Source organism: Botrytis porri (genome assembly GCF_014898465.1).
Source record: "Botrytis porri strain MUCL 3234 chromosome Unknown BPOR_031, whole genome shotgun sequence".
In the NCBI taxonomy this organism is placed as follows: domain Eukaryota; kingdom Fungi; phylum Ascomycota; class Leotiomycetes; order Helotiales; family Sclerotiniaceae; genus Botrytis; species Botrytis porri.
Genome location: NW_024066105.1, coordinates 53,391 through 74,964, shown reverse-complemented (window position 1 = coordinate 74,964; position 21,574 = coordinate 53,391). Strand labels below are relative to the sequence as shown.

Here is a 21,574-nt window from a genome sequence, read left to right as displayed (position 1 = left end):
ATTGGCCGGACATCTGGAGAGGTAAAGTCTGGTGGAACATGTGATGTTCTAAATCATGCATTATATATCGGGTAAAATGATACTAAAAGCATCATATTCTTTCAATAATGACCAGGTCTTCTTTCACTGCTAAGTGATTGTTTAGTTAGAGTTTGTCCCATTTATCTTCAACGAAAGCCATCTCCCATAGTTGAGGAGATCTGTGAAGGTTAACAAAATGATTTTATCTACTGGAAGTGAGAAGTCACTGCTCAGTAGTGAGCACTCTTGCTTCCAGGCTCGCTTTGAGGACCTTGAGTTGGGTATGACCAGATACATCTCCGGGGCTAGAAATCAAGTCATCGTAGCGTGGTCTTTGCTTGTATACACTGTTTTCTCGAAATACCTAACATGGAGTATTCAACACACTCTTTTATACCCGAGTTTATCTCCCTGTGGAATAACAGATTTCATGTTGTAGTTGCTACACCACTCAGTGCTAGCACGGGATGTATATTAAAAGAGGGGTAACACCCGAAATTTATAACCAAACAGTATCTTCATAACTCCAGATTATACAAACCCGGACATCCCTCTCCCTTACCGCGGAGTTCAAAGTCATGCCCTCATGCTTTAGCGTGGCATTCACGATCATATAGTCACACGACTCGTGGAGTATTTTCGTCTGATGTCTCATTTGGTGATACAAGACACGAAGATTGAGGTCGAGCCAGATTACTTGACATTGGCCCTCCCGATGTCAAATCGGCTGTATGGTTCATGAGGAATGAATGGAAGCAACGTTTCTTTTCTTGAGTACCAAGAATCGTACTAAATATCTTGAAGCTATGTTATAGAAAGACACTCCCCCAAGATTCCCGCCTTTTCTTGATCTTTGATAGTTTCTTCTTTGAACTTTTTACTGCGCATAAGAAACTTTCTCGTCGACATATATCTAAAACTCACATTCAAAAATTCGCACCAACGATCTACATCCACACTTTACAATGTACCCACTATCCATCTTCATCCTCTGGCTGCCAGCTCTTCGGGCTGCCTTTGGAACACCCATTTTAGTAAGAAATCTCGCCTCTCATTTTTCCCCCTAATGATCTAAAATTCACTCCTAACCATTCTCATAATACTCGCGCAAATTTCGTAACTAACTCCTCCAAGAGACTTCCCACATCCAGCGGAAATATCACAGCATACAGTAACAATGCCCATATTGTAAGTATACATGAAGCGCGACTCATTCCATCAAGTCCCAATGAAATCACTAACAGCTGTCACCTGGCCAGGAGTCCCATCTATCGAAAAGATCTTTAGATTCCAATAAAATTGTTGAGTGTCCCGAGGGTTTTACGCCAAGGGGGGGGAGTAGAATAGTTACGTGTGTTGCTGTTCATCTCAAATCGGAGAGGTAAAACCGAGAGGTTCATGAGCATGTTGTTTGAACATCAAAGCAAACAACAAGGGAGGAGTTTCTGTGGGTGTTCAGAATCCACTGGAAGGAAGGAATTTTCTACTATTTGGAGATTCCCGAAAACGCCAGTGTGATGGGATTTGGATACAAAAGCTTGCATAGACTGACTTGCGTGCAATATGATCTTAAAGTGTGATGTGAAAATAATGGGGTCTGTGAATTCAGGGAAAGAATTTGGGCAAAACCTTTGCGGATCTAAACATGTACAGATGTTATTTCTTGGAATGTATATCTCGTGGGCTGGAAGCCTTGACGCTCCATATTTAGTTTGACGGGGATTTAGGGAATGATTGATTTGGAAAATGGATATAATGTCACAGAGCAAGCTACATATTTGTGTTAGGAAACAAGCTCAATACAAAAACAATCCAGCACGCTCTCCCCGGGAGTGAGAGGAATATACTATTTCGGTGAACGGAGCAGAGTCACGGAAATATAGTGAAACGTATTGAATGATATTCGTGAGAGATTCCCTTCACTCTCTACCTGTGACCTTTGCTTGGTTATAATGCATCTCCCTTTATAGCACTTGCACGAGATTCGTAGAAGTGTAACGCACCTCCATGTCTTCTCATCCCTAAACAATTTCTGAATGTTAGTCGCATGCGCTGCTAATCCTCTCCGATGTCAGGATACGGTAGCCTGAAAAAGTTCTGACAATGTCTACTAAATGTTCAGAAGGCTTCAAGATTAAATGTTGTTTGGCTTTAATTGTTTGACTTCAACAACCCAATAATATATAATACACCAAAGCTGGTACGGCTCCCACTCTAAACACCATGCATCTCCGTGTCCACTATCTCACCACTCTCTATTCCCGGGTCATCAACAACATCCTCAACTATAAAATCGTCCGGGATTCTAAATATTTCCAAAGACCTTTGTGCGTTCTCGTCCGAGTGCCACTCTGTGGCATGTTGATTATAATTCTTTTCATAACATTCCTCAGAGCAGAAAAGAGCCTTATGCCCACTAACCATGCAAACTTTGCACAAACACATCCCGTCATGTGATACCTCCTCGTCTGCACTAAGTTCCGAAAGACAACAATCTTTCCAATGGGCACTCAGGCAGTAGTGATCGGATTTATCGTGATCTTCATGGTCCAGAAGCGCATGACTAGGAGAACAATAATAAGTCCTTGAATGATCTCTATCTTCTGGAACTTTGGACGCAATCCAGTCACATAAGATGCATTGTATTGCACCTTCTGGTACGGATAGATCCACATCTTCATCACAGCCATCGTACGAGCAAAGCGCTCTACTCTCCTTTTCCACTTGCTGATGATGTAGATGTTTGAGTGAATCTTTCTCCGCTTTCTTTGCCTTTGCTTTGAGATGCGCAGATTGTGCAAGGTTAAGTTCATTCAGGCGGTGCTGTAACTGTGCTATCTCGGTATCCTTCGTGCGAGCACTTTCTTTCTTCATGGCGGCAACAACCTCATCGTAGGGAATTTCATTCTCAAACATTCGGGCATATTTACTTTTATAATTTCGCACGCTGATAGAGTCCGATTCCAGAGGGCTGCAGTAATATGAGATGTAAATTGGAATTCGTTGTTTACGAGTGGTAGTGTCGTGTAAGTGAAGGATAAAGTCTATTTGGTCTGGGTTTGGACATGTCTTGATGTACTCCGTTAGGTAAGCATTCAAAACTTTTGAGATATTTCTCCCTTGATCTAATTCCATTGCGATGCGGTCCTTGAATTCAATGATATCCTCAGAATCATCCGGTCTATGTGCACAAAGATCTTTCTTTAAATGTGCCCGAAATTCGTGATCTACTCTTGTGTGAATCTCGTCGAGTCTGTGGACTTTAGGTTGTTCGAACATCGACTGTAACTCTGCTTTGTAGTCAAATAGTTTAGAGTACCAACGATCTGGATCTTCTGAGAGATACCAATCCTGATAAGCTTTGCGAGTCTGACGATCCTCTCCGATACAACTTTCGCAATCCTTATGGTCAATGGTATGTGGTGTTGCAAAGGGGCTCTCGTAAAACTTTTTGATACTTTCAAGAGTCTTTCTGAGAGCTTCATGATCAATGCGATAGTTATCTGCATGTTCAAGACGCTCGCCCAATGTCAGAGGATAAGTTTGACCTTGCGGCCTCAATTCAAACGAAGTATCTCTGTGATCTAGGTCAGGAAAACGCGCTGTCACGTGAGTGTCCCGACTTACTCCATGACCATTTAAACATGCACCTCATTGAAATTGAAGTCAACTAAGGGTCCGAATTCATCAAATCCGGTAAGATCAATAGTTCCAAGTGATTTGTCGATGGCTAACAAGTTTGTCAATTATGAAGAATTCAATCTTGTTAGTTGCTCAGATGTAATTGTATATAACGGCTTAGGGAATAATGCTCTTTAGAGCTAGCGGCCGCTGGATGAAAGACGGACCGGGTAAGGTTAAGGTTAACCTTGAACGTTCAATACACTTAGGTATTCTTTCTAGCACAACCTGTCAATCAACACAGAATGGTAAGTTTCTCTACAATTCAATCCTATCTTCGTGATCGCGTTGCATTCGCGACTCGTGTTTCTCATATATTTCCAATAATATTGCCAAGATAAACAACAAAATCATTACTGATACTTCCTTGGGTATAGGCAGACAAACTTCGCGCGCAGCAACAGCTCGAACAACTCCAGCAGCGTTATGTTGGAACGGGCCATGCTGATACAACAAGATTCGAATGGACGAGTAATATTCAAAGAGATTCGTATGCCTCGTATGTGGGCCACCCGCCTTTGTTGAGTTACATGGCAATTGGAATGGGAAGTCCCAGGGAGATTGTCAGGAAAAATATGATTGAGGTGTGTAATTTTGTACACCCCAAGTCTTTTTATTTAGACTTAGACATTGTTGGATATATAAAAGTAGGATTCAAGATGGAGACTAACATTCAACAGAAAATGATACAACCAGTTGGAAAGCCCCCCGAGGTGCAAGATTAGCGATCTTTTTTTTGGCGTGGTCACTTCCTGTGTAAAATGCAGATGTACGTTCGAGAACCTGCTAGTAATGTTTATAGATGTGATTTTAACCATGTTTATAGGACATCCTTTCAATTGAAAATAAGACGCCGCATATCGATAACACTTATGGACATGTCAAAATGGTATCGGAGTGCGGAGCTAGTGGAGGATTGATCGAATTGATATCGGAGAGGAGTCATACTATGGCGTTAATGGCGCAAACATATAATGGGAGTCAGATTGATATCGTGTAACGAAGCTTTGTAAGGAGAAGAACAATTCCACAACTTCTCACTCGCAATTGAAGAAATATTACACCGGACGGCGTATTTGCAATAGCCCAATCTCTCACATACCCCCTTCGGAATTTGATGTTTCCAATGATGATGAATTGACCATAATTCTGTATGGCGTAAGTAGAAACCACTGAATAATTTCTTCGTCTGGATTAGTTGTGAACATGGTTTAAACTCAATTTACTACGGTACTCACACACCTTACATTTCTAGATGTCTTATGAATTAAAGTTTTTCCCATCACTCAATTTAAGAGTGTTTCATAATTCGAAAAATGTCCCAAACTACTTTGCTCGAGCATCCAAAACTCCGTGACCCTGGTATGTGCACTACGTTTAGTAGCCGAATAATCAGATCTTCCCAAAATAACGCCCGCAGTTACCATTCCGTTCAATGCATCGATTGTTTATTCATCATCGTCATTATCTTCTTCTTCCGCCGTTACTCGTCGCGGCCTTCCCCTCGCGGAAACTCTCCTAGAGCTTGGTGCTCCGTTTTGTTCGAGCACTTCCGTTCCTTCTCCATTCTCTCCATGAATTGCCTTCCTCTTCCCTAGTCCCAAGCTACGCTCCAATCGCTTATCGAGGTCTTCTGGAGCATGCTCGCCATAAACCTCTTTCACAAGTCCTTGCACACCTTTCGAACCGATCTCCATCCTTCCTCGAGGCCCTACCCTCCATTCGATCAGTTCCTCTCCATCACTCCTTTCGATAGTTCGGATTATGTAGTTTTGTTGCATCATCTTCTTCAAGATAAGAGTCGTCTTATCCAGTGGCAGGTTTGTTTCCGCATTCAACTTTCTTAGAACTGACATGAGCTTGCTCTCTGTCATCGTTGAGTCAGGGCTCAGCATTATGACAGAAACCACCGTTGTATAAAATCCTATGTATGTAGCTTCATCCCACTGGCTGATAACTTTGGAAGGCTGAATTATCGAGGATGATCGGTATTCGATGGTTAGAACACTTGTGAGAATGTATGAGGAAGTTGTCGTGGATTTCGATTTTCTGCTAGCCTCCTCTGAAGGGAGGCAAATCAGTTGAGAACTTAACAAGGGTAAGGTTCAAAGTTACTCACTCAATCGTCCTTTAACAGTGACATTTTCTTTCGCAGGGAGTTCGACCATTTCCATGCCAAATATGATTCTCAGCGATTCTTGTGCCGGCTCAAATATAGATTTAAAGGATCTCGATTGTGCTCCGAGAACCTTCTCCTTGATACCAGTTCTTGTAATTGGTAAACGCTGGAATTCACATGCCAAGGCATATCTGACCAGCTTCTTCACAACTTGATCCAAGGACTCCTCCCTGTCCAAGCCCATGCCTTCACCTGTTGCATCGTGTTCATCGTCGTCGCCATCCTCTTCTTCTTCTTCTGACTCTGGATCTGGGCGGTGGCGTTGCTGAGTATGTCGAGGTGTTTCTTCTCCTGACTCTTCATCCTCTCTAATTTGCTGGGATAAGTTAGCTGTCAAGCGCGGGGTCATTGAAAATTAGAAAGAGTAAAATGGGTATAACTTACAACATGTCGCTCACCTCTGCGGGAACTGGCTGGCATATTGAGTTTTCTAGGTGTGATCGTTCGTAAAATTAATATTGTAAATTTGTTTCCATGGTAATGGCTCTTATAACTCTTTCCTAAGGAGCGGGAAAACTTCACATAATTTGGGGAGACGCGACCGACCGCGTTTGATCGGAAAAACTAATGCGGAGAAAAATCGGCCGCCTTCCCCGTTTCTCAAAAAATATGAAGATTTCCATGAATGGAAGGAAGACAATTATAACTTTCCATCGACAAATTTCCAATCCGCATACATGATTCGCCGACATATATCTGCGGCGCACATATGCTTGAGATGCCAAATCCGATTAGATCGAAGGCCTTTACCATTCTTAGCCCGAAGAGCGTATTCTACCGAATTAAATACAGATCATGAAGGCAATGGGCTACAGGCGTCAAATGTTCGATCGCAGGAGGGTCAATTGGATAGCAATGGAGACACGGAGTCACATAACAAGGAAAATGATATAGACACAGCGAGACCCAGAGATTGGCCAACAGAACAGCACAACAATATTGTTATAAGAAGACATTATGTTGCGATGAAGGCTCGAAGACCAAGTCGCGGCGTTAAACAGACCAAATCAATAAAACATACCAAACCAGTGAAAGAAATCAAAGAATCTAATCCCAAGATCTATGGACATACTGGAACAAAACAGGTTGGAAGCAGTGTGACATTATCAGGTGTGGATGCATTGGGGAAGAACGCTGAAGTTCTGGTCTTGCGAGAGTCGAAGGTGAAATTTTATAAGGCGAACAATAAGAGACCTCTTGGTGCAAATCCAACACCCGAACATATTGATATTCTAGCTAGACTGCAAAGCGAAAGAGGAATAGTCTCTGCGGAAGATATCGAAGCACATATCAATGAATGCAAACCTGCCGAGGGAACTATACAAACATGGGACGACTTCAATGGTCTCGTGCAATTATTGCAGAGAAGTTTCACAAATCCTCAAATGAAGAAGTATATCCAGTCATATCCTGAGGAAGAAAGAATGAGAAAGGTGCCATCTCTCGGTGTTGGAATTTTATATGACGAAAACGCAATTTCCCGAGCCACTCCGTGGGTACCAGAAATCTCCCCTATAAACCAGCCAGTCGATGACAATCCCTTGCGGGGATACTCCCCAGCATCCTATAATTCCAAACAAAATATGGCGGTAAGGATCTTAAGGGAATGCTGGCAAATAGAAGTTCCGGAACTTGTTGATGGGATAGGTGAAGTCGAGGTTCAAGTTCAGATACAGGATCTAGACTTTCTAAATAGTGCGTAAAAGCAGACTTTGTTTCTCTCCACAACTCAGCTGATTTAGTGTGATATCTAGGCCAAGGATACATGGAATCTTTGATCAAACGATATTATCTGAACGACCCCGAAAAGATCGAAATATATCGACCTCGTCAAGTTCTTCGCATCACCTCGACTCGAGAAAAGGCTGCCCTCATTATTGCTGAGATCCAGGATGGAATTCGAAGTATCAGTAGAGAGAAATTTCAGTTGAAAGATTTATGCTTTTCTCATTACATCAGAGGGTGGGAGAATAGGACTCTCACTCCAGAAGTATTGGCCAAACTTGGTGAATTGACTAAAACTGATATCAGAAGATTACCACATCAAGAGCCGATTGTTAGTGTTCTTAGATTTCATTCCACGTTATATGCACTAACTATCTACAGCTTCTGATTTCATCAATGGTTACCGATCAAAAGACAGATTTGTCAAAACGGGCTGACGTAGTGAGACGTCTGTTACTAGATCTAGCCCGCTTCGATGGGTCTAATCACAATTCGAGGAAAGTTGGGTTGCGAGACTTTAACGAGTCTTCTCCCACAGTGGACTTGCCTGGAGGTTTTGTTAGATATCCAGGATCGCGCGAGCTTTCTTGGCATGAAAGGCTTCGTACGTGGAGTCGATGGACTACAGCGACCCCTAAGTCCGTAGCCATCGATAGTCCAACTGAAACGACTGAATACACCTTTCCTTTCAACAATGTGGACGTAAAACTAGCTGGAAAACCTCAAAAGAACCCCGACCCTGTAGGAGCCGAATTTTTATGGTCTCATGAGTATTCACCCTCTACCACAATTAAAGCCGGAACTATTTTACACAATATAAGTGGCCATCGGATTGGAAAATATATCGATAACGACATGGAGTATTCAAGGGGGCCAGCCGCGATATCCCCCGACAAGACATTGAATATGATCAACTTGAAGACTGAGATGGATAATGGATCAATCCGAATATTTTCCTCGCAAGCGCCGAATCTGTCAGGACTCTTTCAATCAGATCATATCAAAAATGGACAGTTCAATAGTGCAAACCAGGAACTTGTTATGCAATTCAAACCTAATCCATCGGCGCTGTGTCCAAATGGCGACCCAATTGGGCCTTCCGCTTTCAATGATTTTCCTCCAATAGAGATCTCTTTCATCATCAATCGAGAATCTTTTGAAGTAGAGTTTCGGGAGCTTCATGCTATTGTCTCCACCGAGACAGCGGATTTGATGCTCCCTGAACTCAAAGCAGATCTTCAATTTCAAAGAAGGATTCGCTCAAGAATGTTATTTGATGAATCTAAATCAAATAGTGGGTTGGATGTTCTGAAATCCGCCGCCATTTCTGTGAAGAATTTCATTCAAAACTCTCAACTAGATTTAGCCAGTGAGCGACAATTGGAAACACCACCGAAATTAGTCATTCCCCTCGCTAAACATCTTTGTGCTAATGATGGCTGGAAACGCATGAATGGCCGGCCAAGATTAGGTGTCGATGTTGAGTATTTGTTTGCCAAGCTTGAATACAGAAAGAAGACAACTTACAATTTCGACAATCATGAAATATGCTGCACGAGTATCGAAGCAGGAAAAGCCGGTGGTTCACGTTTGGAATTGAGTCTTACATCTCGATCCATGCCGAATCGAGATGAATTTAACGAGACTATGAAAACAGCGTTGAAGATGGTACAGTTGATGGATATCAAGAATTTCACAAGTGTCTATGGACAGGTGAGAGAAACGTTTCCAGAACGAAAAGAACCAGTCTTGGGCCCTGATGATTTCAAATACATACCCAAGAGGCCGAGTGATTTCTTGGACGTGAAAAGGCTTTACGAAGAAGATGGTGAAAAAAGATCCAGGTTCGACAGTGAACCGGCTAAGGAGTAGGTCGATGAATCGCATATGTCGTCGAATAAAGGCCAGGAATCTCAAGATCTTGAAAGTGGAAGATGGCAACTGTTCATTGGATTTTAAGTTACATGGTTATAAACATTGTAAAATGTTGTAATATATGACAATATGAAATAGAAAGGGATCTGGAGTCAAAAAGGAGAACATAGCGGGCATTGCTGTCGGTCCTCTATACACCCATCAGAGCTCCTTTGTTAGATACTAGATGTTACTTGTAAACACTCTAACAAAATACTATACAATCAACTCAAACACCAGACATCTGACTTCCGACTTCATCAGAAGTTGACAACGTACCTTCGTCTAGCTCTATACCACTGATGTATTGCCTTACATGTGAAACTTTCATCATATTGCGATCAATCACGGGCCATGCGCAGCTCATTATCTATCGAATCAATTAAAAATCAGAAGGCGTGGACAGCGTACAAGTCTCTCCTCGATCGAAAACTACGTTTGAGAAAAATATTCACCCATTACTCCCTATCCTTGAACATGTAGAGTGACTTCTGCCGTGCATCAATCCTCCAACTTGTGTTCCGAAGTAAAAAATAAGAATAAAAATGCGTAGTCCCTGTCATCAAAGACATCTCGCTCACACACACCATCGGGGGACGCTCTCTGACACTGTGGATTCATGAGCATGCGAAAATAGGCATTGTCTTTCAAGCCTTGGTACTTGGTATATGATGGAAAGCCTGGCAAGAAGATCGCTATCCACATCATTGCGACATATGGCATCCACTATATTTTGGTCCGAATGAGGAAATAAAAGTCGGATGGAAGGAACCGGTACTGTGCTTTGAGCGAGTGCAACCCGTAACTGTGCATATCCATTGCGATTAGAAGTTACAACATGACAGGAGATTCGCGCTGGACTTCAGTAACTCTTCCACAACAAACAACATCTTCTCCAAGCGGGATCCACTTCACTCCTCTCAACCGAAATGTCTCCTTTCCTGGATTTTCCCTTTCTGGAAGGACAGTAACTCCCCCCTTCCCTAGCCATACTGGTGCTATAGTTACTATGACTCTATCAATAAATCCTTGACCTTCAGCTAGCATGTCGTTAATAATTCCAGCACCTCCTTCGATCATTAGGCTCTCGATACCTTCTTTCCAGAGCGCTTCTAGAATATCTTGCCAGGAGAATCTTCCTTCTTGGTCCGGTGATAAATATATGAGCTTCCCGCCCGCTGCTCTTAGCAATTCTCTTCCCTCAAATTCTATCTCATCTTCTTGCTTAGCAGTAATTATCCAAGGAGCTTTGCCTCTACCATCTTTCACCAATCCGAAAATCTTACTGTCCTCTCCAAATTCCCATCGGCCTTTAGGGTCAATTATAACCGGTCTTGGTTGTCCCTTCAAATTTTTTCCTCCTCCATAACCTCCAACCCCTTCTATCCTGCAATTCAGATTTGGATTATCTGCAATTGCTGTATTGACACCAATCAATATAGCATCATGTTTCGATCTCAGGTAATGCGTCATTGCTTTTGAAGCCGGGCCAGATAAGGGTGAACCAATGCCTGGACTCATAGTGATCTGAGAGTCCATAGAGGTAGCAAACGTAAGTGTTGTATACGGAATTGACTTTGAGTGAGCAGCTGCAATAGAACTCTTAGATGGTAGGTAATCATCTATTTGAGCGCGATCACTTTCTGGGAAGCGGAGAACGTCCCTGGTAGAAGACATTTTACTTTGGTGACCCGATGATCCGATTATGAAGCGTTTAAATTGTCAATTTCGTTCTGGGTGTGTTACAGATAGTACGTTGGAAAGAGTAATGTCAATACGATCATGTTCTCGGGGTTTGTGTTAAAGTTTGTGCACGTAGACAGACTAGATCGAGCTAATCTTACATTATCATGATCATGTGACCAAAATAGGTTACTGAGCTCAATGTGACTTCCACGACATATCTTTCTTCAACCCCGATTAATCCGAAACTATTTTCTGAGTTTTTCCTTGTTGTTTTTGATGTATCTTAGCTACCTTTTCCGCACTCCAGTGATGATACAGAAAATGAAGTACAGATAGAGTGATGACACAGTTCAATTGACAGTGTCGCTCTCGAGTCTCGGCTGCTCTGTTGGTCTGACGATGTATCAATATTGTGAGATATTATAATACTCTGCTGACGAACATATATTCCAATATCGTGTTCTCTAAACCAATCGCACTGATACTCTCAATACGTTTTCAGTCATCTATCATTTCTTAGTATAATCGTGAAGTCCGGCTATGGCTAGATGCGAATAACATTCTTTTGATGGAAGTACCTATACACAGGGAATTTTGATGCGGTACCTGATGTATGTAGCTCAGCGCAATTTTTTTTAATTATCAGCTGCAATTTAATTTAATAATCTAATTTCGATGTTCTGAAAATACTGTTATTGATCTCATAAATTCCTTACTTCAACAAATGTAACAATATTTCAATATATCAAGCAATTTCAATGTTCAGAAGGAACTGGATATCTTCAGATTTTCGATTGTTAGATTGCAGTCCAGACTTTGAACACTCCGACAGCGCTTGTTTTGTCACTTCATAGTCGCTTCTGATGTATCTCCCTTGTATTTCCGTAATATCGAAACCATTCCCCTGTCTTGCTGGTCTCATTCGCTTTGTGTCCTGCCTAGGCGATTTATATCCAGTGACTAGAAACGTTTTGAGCCCTACTTACTGTTCAAAAACAGCAGTCCAGTCTTCCTTCTTCATCCACTCTTCCAAAGTAGTCATGGGGCATTTCACTCCAGCCTATGAATTCAAATTAGTCACCAAGTTTCTTACTACTCGCGAATTTCATTTTCTTCCCCGGCATAGTGCGTTTAACATACCTTCTCAATATCCTCCTTCATCCACAATGTCTTATCACCTCCATCATATCCCGGGTCGCTAGAATAAGCAAACATCGCATTCAATTCCTCTCCGAAAGCTTTATCCTGTTCTCGTCCCACAAACTCATCTTCTGTGCATTGCCTATATGTCGCAACCTTTCCAGTTGTTTCGCTCCATAAAAGAATATACTCGCTCCAGGAACAGTCACTGCCGCATGCCATGTAGCTCTTACCAGGTGGAAGTTGAGAAACGGCATAAACAAAAGAACCAAGATCACTGTTTATGGCAATATGAGGAACTGCTTTATTCGGGGTTGTTGGGAAACTCATTTGGAAAGTTCCGTCGGGTTGCTATTCAGTATCAGGTTAGCTGGTGGGCTCCGCTCATATCATCATATCCAGTTATAGAGGCATCAGTAATGAAATGGCCATCCTAGGACTTTGTGTGATATATAGACGATCGAACGAAAAAAACAAATGAACAAACCTTTCCCAAATAACTTTTCACAGCCAATTTATAACTACTAGTAAAGTACCCCGTCATAACACAACTCATTTTCCCCGCCAATTCTCCTTCGCCTCCATATTTCTCCTTCACATAATAAGGAAAGACATCAGCCTTTGCATCATGATGATACACTTCTGTAAACTTCCCTTTACTAGATTTTCTAGCATGACTCAACGTACTCGTAATGAATCCATTTGCATCGAGTCCCGAAATGACACTCGAGTGAGCAGCAGCATCAGCAATATTCTTTCCTTGTCGATACTCAACATCATAGGCATATTTCCGGCATGAGATTCCAAGCTCCTGGGCATGTTGACGGCAATCGGAACGGAAGAAAGGTTCCCAGTAGTTTGTGACGCTAAAGATAAGTTGCGCACCCTGAAAAGCAGAGATCAAAGAGTTTACATCATCCAATTCCGCTTCCACGATCTCAACGCCCTGCGCGGAGAGTGATTGAGCTGTGGCGGATGAGGCATTTCGTGTTATACCACGGACTTTGTAGTTGGAGTCCTGAAGGAATCTCTGGGCCACGGAATTCCCTTGATTCCCAGTCACACCGATGATTACGATTAATTTGGTCATATTGATTGGAGTGGGGTTGGGAATGTGGATGGCTTTGTTTGAGTAACGAGATTATTTTGAATAAATTGTTTTTAGGGATGGGACCGAAAAATATAATATGTCAAAGTGAAGTGGGGCTTCACAATCTACTCGTACTGTACTCACCCCACAATCATTCAGTTTTTTTCATTCGATGTTGACGAAGTAAGCAACGTTTTGTTTACGGGCTGCTGAATAATGCAAGAAGAACCTAGGAACCCAGCTTCATATCATCTTCCTCGACTCGTTCATGTTGACATAAACTGAAACTGAATTCATTAATCTAGACACTATCAAATCTTGAGAAATTTCTAGGTCAAATAAAAATGAACAAGCAGATAGGAGAGTATCCGAGAAAATTCCATCGAATATAAGCAAGCAGACAAGACAAAGAAGAAGCTTCCAACGTGTATCTGTGGATGATTTCGATTTCTTAAACCCACTTGATCAAGGACCACATTCGTGATATCTTTTTACCACGACTGCAACTTCAAAGTCTGTAAACCGCAGTCATTTGGAAGCATGGAATCAATTCCCTCCAGTCAAATAACAAACAATCTACCAAAGACTTTGCGACAAGTATGCAGACTTGAAGATAAATGCCCTCCGGAGAATAACATCGAAGTGGCTTGGTTGTACAAACTCATTTTAGATATCATCTCCAACAAGAACAAATCATCATGGAATGTGATGGTCTCAGAAAACTTAGACCAATTTTCTAGAAAATCTATTCATACATGATTTCGTTCATGTACGTTTGATGTGAAACAACTAAATACAAGAACCTCTTTGATGTGCTTTAAATGAAGTATGCCAGCTCACGCATCATGACGATCGAGCGCGCATACACATACATTTGCCCAACCTTACATGATATAAATGCCAAGCTCATGCTAACAGGCTAAAAGCACAGCATGGAAGCAATAGAAAGGTAGATTTAATCTCCAGTAGCCTGGTTGCCGGCATGTACCCGCTGATCGAAATCGCTTCGCTTCGGTAAATACAACCAAACACGCCGAGGATAGGAGAGAGCTCTGTATACAGATCGTGATTTTCACACTGATGGAAACCAGATATGTGAACATTAATAAACTTGCTGAAATTCTTGAGCAAAAATATCGTTCACGAGGTGGACGGTAATTGAAAGTAACCCCTTGAAATACACTAAATAAACCTTGCTAGTTTCATTAAATACTAAAAGTTGAAAATAGTATTTCATGTGACTAATGGGGAATTTTAGTCTCTCTAGCTGGACTGGGAAACGGGCACGTCAAACTCGACAAATCGAAACTAGTTTCTGGTAGTGTCTGTTTTTCCGTCCAGCTGTGGAGAGTTAAATTACCGGAGATTTCAAGTGTGGGGTTATGGGATTGTGGGATTGTGGGATAGGGGGACGGGGGACGGGGATGAGATCGACATTTCTTTCACCGTATATTGTCAAAGTTCAAAGCTTTACCCCATCTTCGATCTTGAAAGTTTTGAAGAGACTACAGCTTCAATTAATCGACTTTGCTACCCGTTTCCAGAAGCTTGATGTTAAAGGTTGGTGAATTTTTCGACGACACTGTGCTGTTGTACCTGTTCGATTCCATCCAGTCACTTAAGATCTTGAGGACATTGGCTCTGGGACATTCTGGTGGACGGAATGGATAGGTTGACAAGAAGAGTGGACGTGATGAATGTCCACGTGAGTTGGAAAATTCAAATGGCATCGAGATTGCTTCACCGATTTCCAGATTCTAAGTGTTCAATAGCTAGGAGATCCCGCGTCAATCTCTGGACTCGCACTCGTATACCAGTTTCAAACAATGGAGTCCCTCAATCCAAAGAGTTTGCTTGGGGCAGCTTTCCTTTTCACTGCATTATGTGGTTCGAGTATCACAAACGCGCAGGATGTTATCACCGATGATACATATTCCTATGGACAATCTCCACCTGTGTATCCATCTCGTGAATTCCCATCTTCACACCTTCCATGAAATCCTATCTCCCTATGGACAAATGACTTATGCATGCCGCAGCCGAAATGCCAAGAAACGGATCATGGGCATCTGCCTATTCCAAAACTGTCGGTCTGGTTTCCCAGATGACCATGGCTGAAAGAGCCAACCTCACGGTTGGGAAATCAGAAGGCTTAAACAGTTGTAGTGGCCTAACAGGCTCTGTACCGCGACTCAATTTCAAAAGTATCTGTATGAACGATGCCGGAAATGGTCTTCGTGATACGGAACTGGTAAATTCCTGGCCCAGTGGTGTCCATATAGGTGCAAATTAGAATAGAAATTTAACTTACCACAGAGGATACAATATGGCAGGGGGAATTTAAGACAAAAGGCATCAACGTTGCTCTTGGTCTTGTTGTCGGTCCCTTTGAAAGAGTTCCAATTGGTGGGAGGAATTGGGAGGGAATGGGCAAGATCGTAGGTTTTCTTTCTTTCTATCACTTGATTCCCCAGACTCATCCTCTTTTTGGCAATGCCTTGAGTCAATCTCAATATCGCTAACAATTAACAGCATATCTTTCGGGAAAGCTCGCCGCTCAAACTGTTTTGGGAACCCAAGATGCTGGTATAATAGCATCAGTGAAACATTTCATTGGGAATGAACAAGAATATAAGCAAAATCCATTGGGCAACGTTTCCGCCATCTCATCTAAAATTGATGGTAAAACAATGCACGAATTATATCTTTGGCCATTTGCCGATACTGTTCACGCAGGAGCTGCTTGTGTCATGTATTCGTACAATCGACTCAACAATTCATATGTCTGCTAAAACAGCAAAGCTCAAAACTGACTCTTAAAAATCGAATTGGGCTTTGAATGATTCGTTGTGAGTGACTGGGGAGCGTTGCACGCTGGCTATGCAGCAGTAGAGGCAGGATTGGATGTTGTCATGCCAAGCTCAGACCTCTGGGGAGTGAGTGGTGAAAATTTGACAGCATCTGTTGCCAATGGGTCTCTTGCGGAGTCAAGATTGACCGACATGGCTACTAGAATTGTGGCCAGTTGGTATCAAATGGGTCAAGATGAAGATTTCCCAGAACTCAGTTTGGCATCTTCATATTTGACACCACATACCAAATTCAATGCCCGAGATCCTACATCAAAGCCAATTCTTTTGAGCGGGGCAATGGAGGGTCATGTTTTGGTTAAGAATATCAACAATGCTCTTCCCCTTTAGAAACTAGAATTGCTTTCTATTTTTGGGTATGATGCGCCCGTATCAAGTCAGAGTAATATTGGAAATACTCGATATCTGTTTAGGATGGAAGCTATCTTGGATCTCAATGTAACTGACACCCCCATCGATACCTCGTTACAAATCGCAAGCAACGGAACTCTCATAGCTGGAGGTAAGACAACTTCGATATTCTCAACAAGACAGCACAAGGCAGGACATATTAACAACATGTATAGGAGGAAGCGGCTCAAACGCCCCGCCACATATCTCTGCTCCTTTTGATGCGCTACAGGAACAAGCTTATAATGATGACACAAGTCTTTTCTGGGATTGTAAGTTCATGTCAATTTATTTTTTAAGTCTTACTGATAGATCATAGTCGTCTCCGTTGATCCAGACGTTAATGCCGGCTCAGATGCTTGCCTTGTCTTCTTGAACGCATATTCTATCGAGAATAGTGATAGACCTGGTCTTTATGGTAAGCTTAACATTCTTTATCATATCATACCTGAGAAAAATAATACTAACAGGTGTAGATGGATTTTCAGATACTTTGGTAAATAATGTTGCGTCAAAATGTAATAATACCACTGTGACCATTCATAATGTTGGAATACGTCTGGTTGACCAATGGATCGAGCATCCAAACGTTACCGCTGTGATTTTTGGTCATCTGCCCGGTCAAGATAATGGACGAGCACTTGTTAAGTTGTTGTACGGTGTTGAATCTTTCTCTGGTAAATTGTCATGTACGACAGCAAAGAACTAGTCAGATTACAGTGTGTATAATCACTCAGAGGGTGTCTATCTCGATTATCGCGATTTTGATGCTAAAAATACAACTCCAAGATTTGAATTTGGGTTCGGATTAACCTACACTACTTTTGAATATGCCGACCTCTCGAGTTCAGTTGTTTCGAATGCAAGCACAGCTTACTTACCGCCAATAACTACCATCATTCAGGGTGGAGCCCAGTCTCTCTGGGACGTTGTCGCAAAGCTTCAAGCAACTGTATCAAACAACGGTACAATGACCGCCATGGAGGTAGCATAATTATATGTCGGTATTCCGAACGGGCCAGCTAGACAATTGAGAGGTTTCGAGAAGGTCAACACACCAGTTGGAGAAAGTGCAGTTGTGGAATTTGAGTTGACGAGAAAGGATTTGAGTGAGTGGAGTGTGGAGGAACAAAATTGGGTTTTGCAACAGGGACGTTATGGATGGGATCTGGGTTGGATCGAGTAGTAGGAGTTTGCCATTGAGTGGAAATTGGATCATTCGAGGTTCGTGAGATTGGAAGAGATGATAAATGAATCGTCTAGGGTCATGAATGGTAATGATAATGATACACTTGTCAGAACCAGCGTTTTGATTCTTCATGACAACAAGAGACTGCTTGTGTTGTGCGCTTTTCATAGTGTGAGACTGACTGAAGGAATGTCTTGCACTTTGTTATCTCACGATGCTCCTTACCCAAATCCCCTGGTGCCATGTATCCCTTGTGAGTAGGAATCAATATAAAGCTTCCTTCACCGAGGAACGTCTGTTTTCGTTTATCCATAAGCTTTGCGTGTATGCTTGGTGTGAAGTGTGGGAATGAATATACAGGACGTCCCGTCATCTACTCGGGGACTTCGGAATCACATCACGATCAATCTCTCGGTAATTTTATAATCATTGAAGTGGCGACAATTGATGCAATCCGTGACATGATTTGTGTAGAATCTAGAAGGTATTCCATTCGCCAGCTAAAGCTTTGCTAGTGTATGGCTTTTTCTCCAAATGAACTGAATTCGTGGTAAACTGTCAAAGTACGTGTTCTACAAGCTCCACGTGTTCTTGACGTGTTACTAGCTTCAACCCTAGATTGGCGTCTGTTGGTGTTGGTGTTGGTGTTGGTGTTGGTGTATCAGATCTGGTCATCTCGTCGGTAAGCTTGCTAACCAGCTCCCAGCCCAGCTCAAGGATAAGCTCTCTCCACTTGGAGTTTTCTGGGTCTCTTGAGGGTGTTGAAGAATACTCGGTACTTACAAATACTTACATAGTGCCTAACAGCCTAACAGCCTAACAATACTAAAATATAGCCGCCAGCCACCATCAAATCAATCCGGCAATCCGGGGCATAAAACTTGAACACTGACTCACTCGAGAGTGATAGGATGAAGACGTTTTGGTTTCATCGATACACACATATCCTCGATTCTAAAATTCCATTCCACAGAGGATACCGGTAGTTATACATTGACCCTGAGAATAGATAGGTATACATTGATCTTGAAGGGAAGGCTGTGTTGCTTGGCGACAGCGATGATTTGTGAGTTGACTCTTGAGTGTTACGACGAGGTGACGAACTCAAACTGTATACTCATTGCCACATGATGACTGTGAGAACAAGAAGCTGGTGGGTAGGTACTCCATAAGTTATTGTTCTTGGTCCCAGTATATGTATGTATCGTACCTAGGGATGTATCAAAGTCGTTTCAGACATAATACCTACTGTTGTCAACGACAATATCCATTCACCCCACGATACTTCAAAAGTACATTCAAAGGACCATTCTCCGTCTCCGTCTCCGTCTCCGTCTCCTTCCCCTTCCCCCTCTCCCTCTCCTTCTTACCTGCCAATTGAAAAAATATATCGAATCTTTAAACCGGATTGGGGTTTCATAAAAACTACGCCGCATCGCTGCATTTTCCCAAATTGCTATCAATTTTTATCAATTGCTATCATATCAGCCTTCTTCACGGTTACCTACCGCCCTTCCCCCGAATAACCGCCCATCAAATCAAAATCATTTTTCTTTCCCCGAAAGAATTTATACAGAAAAATATATCGAAGAATACCAAAGAGACCGAAACAAACTGTGTATCGAAAATATCAGTTGAAACTTCATGCAGAACATCGACCGTCCACAGCCTATGGTGATATAATCCAAGCAACGGCTTTCGTTATCTCAGTACATAACATCTCACTATCGCATTCCGCACAAGACATCGGCATCGATTTACCAGAAGAATAGAGCGTGTCGCAGGTTATCAAAGGCAATTTTCGCAGTCACAGCCATGAAAGCCATGAAGAATATGGGCATGAATCGCATGTTGGGTTCACTGAAGCGATGTAGGTAGATCTTGGAGGAAGTTCCACTACTTATGCACCATAAAGCAAGGGCGTTGATTTGTACTTGACTGACCATGGAAATTCTTTCCTACAGCCAAAGATTCTAATGAAGAAACTGGAGATCCTCAACACGATACACCTGAAGCAAATGCAGCCAGGAATGTTGTATGTTAATCTCGGACATGAACGAAAGTTATGGTATTGATCGTAATACAGCGTTTGTTCTGCGAATCTGGTGGTCCAAATGGCTCGGTATGTACACTCACTTCACTTGGGATATCCATTCACAAAGTATTACATCTAACATCCTACAGGGTGAGGAAGTGGGTTATCTGCCTGCGATAGTTGAAGCCGCAGAATCATCCCCGGGAGCTGCGAAAGAATGCGCCCACCATATTCGAAAGTGCCTCTCCAAAGACAACCACACCAAAGCCTACGTACAATACAATGCGATAATGTTAATTCGGATTTTGGCCGATAACCCTGGAATGACCTTTACGAGGAATATCGATGCGAAATTTGTACAAACGGTCAAGGAGCTTCTGAGAACTGGAAGAGATCCAAGTGTCAAGCAGATATTGATGGAAACTTTGGTTACATTTACGAGAGACAAGGCAGACGATGAAACATTGGCTCCTCTAATTGAGATGTGGAAGAAAGAGCAAGAGAAAATGACAAAATTAGCAGCAAGTTTCCCCAAGCATTATGGTCGACGAATTTTCTCTCCTAATACATCACAGGGTCCCGCAGGTCCGCGAACCCTCGTCGCTCCACCCTTTGATCCTAATGCGCAGAATTACTTTGGACGAAATCACCATACTCATCGCCTCCCCCCGCCACATGAACTCTCGTCCCGTATCGAAGAGGCACGCACTTCTGCAAAACTCCTCTCCCAAGTCGTACAATCTACACCTCCTTCCGAACTCCTTACTAATGAACTTATCCGCGAATTCGCTGATCGTTGTCAATCTGCAAGCAGAAGTGTACAAGCGTACATGGTTTCGGAAAATCCAGCACCAGACAATGATACTATGGAAACCTTAATTGAGACCAATGAACAGTTAAGTAAAGCTATGAATCAACATCAAAGAGCAGTGCTACATGCGCGGAAACTTATGGGGCTTGGGAATGGAGATAGCACCCCTCCGGCTGGAACAAACTCGGGATTTACACCACCACCTGGTCCGCCACCCAACCATGTTTCCAAACCTGCCCCAAGTAATGGCAAGAGATCAATGCCACCAATCCCTCCACCAGGAGACATCGCGCCGATGAATGACGAGGACGATGAACGAAATCCATTCAGTGACCCAGAGCCAAACTCATCAAGGAGGCCACCGTTCCCGTCTGATGCACCACCGAGAACGACCAGCCAATTCAATGATACTCTTGGTGTCGAACCATATCACCCTGGATTCAAAGAAACCAAGAGCTATGTCGGAAGGCAAGATAGTAGTATAGGCAATGTTACAATGCATGCTGCAGTCAACGAGCAGGTATCAGATAATGAGGACGCCGAACCAAGATACACGGTAGTTCAGGGTAAACAGCCTGTCTATCGATACTAGAACAGTCGGAAGAATATATAACAAAAGGGTAGAGAGATTTCAAAGCTTGGGGTGGATATTGAAGAATTGATGCATTTACGATTTGACGGATGTATATTGGAGCAATTTTCTCGGATTGAGAGCGAGGCGGCATTTTGATACCTTGGGGTTCTAAGATTATTAAGTGAAGTTTTTAATGGGTGGTAGTAGCTGACAATTTAAGATCGAGATTATAATCTTTCGATACTTTCTTCTTTCGCATCTTGAATTAA

The 21,574-nt window shown here is 42.5% G+C and overlaps 9 protein-coding genes across 9 annotated transcripts; 5 read left to right on the top strand and 4 right to left on the bottom strand.

The window, feature by feature from the left end:
- Window positions 1–986: 986 nt before the first annotated feature.
- Window positions 987–1,406, top strand: EAF01_012073 (uncharacterized protein; the record flags this gene model as incomplete). Its single annotated transcript, XM_038920331.1, has 3 exons — window positions 987–1,055; window positions 1,156–1,209; window positions 1,281–1,406. The coding sequence occupies 3 exons, from the start codon at window positions 987–989 to the stop codon at window positions 1,404–1,406; spliced, it is 249 nt and encodes an 82-aa protein (XP_038764196.1).
- An 829-nt stretch (window positions 1,407–2,235) lies between these two features.
- EAF01_012072 (uncharacterized protein) lies at window positions 2,236–3,653 on the bottom strand (the record flags this gene model as incomplete). The annotated part of the gene is made up of 2 exons (XM_038920330.1): window positions 2,236–3,598; window positions 3,649–3,653. The coding sequence occupies 2 exons, from the start codon at window positions 3,651–3,653 to the stop codon at window positions 2,236–2,238; spliced, it is 1,368 nt and encodes a 455-aa protein (XP_038764195.1).
- A 294-nt stretch (window positions 3,654–3,947) lies between these two features.
- EAF01_012071 (uncharacterized protein) lies at window positions 3,948–4,427 on the top strand (the record flags this gene model as incomplete). Its single annotated transcript, XM_038920329.1, has 3 exons — window positions 3,948–3,950; window positions 4,080–4,286; window positions 4,383–4,427. 3 exons carry the CDS (start codon window positions 3,948–3,950, stop codon window positions 4,425–4,427), a joined length of 255 nt encoding a protein of 84 aa, XP_038764194.1.
- A 723-nt stretch (window positions 4,428–5,150) lies between these two features.
- EAF01_012070 (uncharacterized protein) lies at window positions 5,151–6,301 on the bottom strand (the record flags this gene model as incomplete). The annotated part of the gene is made up of 3 exons (XM_038920328.1): window positions 5,151–5,764; window positions 5,822–6,197; window positions 6,266–6,301. The coding sequence occupies 3 exons, from the start codon at window positions 6,299–6,301 to the stop codon at window positions 5,151–5,153; spliced, it is 1,026 nt and encodes a 341-aa protein (XP_038764193.1).
- A 257-nt stretch (window positions 6,302–6,558) lies between these two features.
- EAF01_012069 (uncharacterized protein) lies at window positions 6,559–9,478 on the top strand (the record flags this gene model as incomplete). Its single annotated transcript, XM_038920327.1, has 3 exons — window positions 6,559–7,576; window positions 7,636–7,937; window positions 7,988–9,478. The coding sequence occupies 3 exons, from the start codon at window positions 6,559–6,561 to the stop codon at window positions 9,476–9,478; spliced, it is 2,811 nt and encodes a 936-aa protein (XP_038764192.1).
- An 873-nt stretch (window positions 9,479–10,351) lies between these two features.
- EAF01_012068 (uncharacterized protein) lies at window positions 10,352–11,197 on the bottom strand (the record flags this gene model as incomplete). The annotated part of the gene is made up of 1 exon (XM_038920326.1): window positions 10,352–11,197. One exon carries the CDS (start codon window positions 11,195–11,197, stop codon window positions 10,352–10,354), a length of 846 nt encoding a protein of 281 aa, XP_038764191.1.
- Window positions 11,198–12,188: 991 nt separating this feature from the next.
- EAF01_012067 (uncharacterized protein) lies at window positions 12,189–13,436 on the bottom strand (the record flags this gene model as incomplete). Its single annotated transcript, XM_038920325.1, has 3 exons — window positions 12,189–12,266; window positions 12,347–12,697; window positions 12,834–13,436. 3 exons carry the CDS (start codon window positions 13,434–13,436, stop codon window positions 12,189–12,191), a joined length of 1,032 nt encoding a protein of 343 aa, XP_038764190.1.
- Window positions 13,437–15,262: 1,826 nt separating this feature from the next.
- Window positions 15,263–17,882, top strand: EAF01_012066 (uncharacterized protein; the record flags this gene model as incomplete). The annotated part of the gene is made up of 9 exons (XM_038920324.1): window positions 15,263–15,404; window positions 15,476–15,718; window positions 15,753–15,938; window positions 15,969–16,188; window positions 16,291–16,603; window positions 16,637–16,808; window positions 16,873–16,968; window positions 17,016–17,114; window positions 17,173–17,882. The coding sequence occupies 9 exons, from the start codon at window positions 15,263–15,265 to the stop codon at window positions 17,403–17,405; spliced, it is 1,704 nt and encodes a 567-aa protein (XP_038764189.1). The 3' UTR covers window positions 17,406–17,882.
- Window positions 17,883–19,700: 1,818 nt separating this feature from the next.
- On the top strand, window positions 19,701–21,323 carry EAF01_012065 (uncharacterized protein; the record flags this gene model as incomplete). The annotated part of the gene is made up of 5 exons (XM_038920323.1): window positions 19,701–19,755; window positions 19,850–19,920; window positions 19,972–20,007; window positions 20,070–20,441; window positions 20,496–21,323. The coding sequence occupies 5 exons, from the start codon at window positions 19,701–19,703 to the stop codon at window positions 21,321–21,323; spliced, it is 1,362 nt and encodes a 453-aa protein (XP_038764188.1).
- Between the last annotated feature and the right edge of the window lie 251 nt (window positions 21,324–21,574).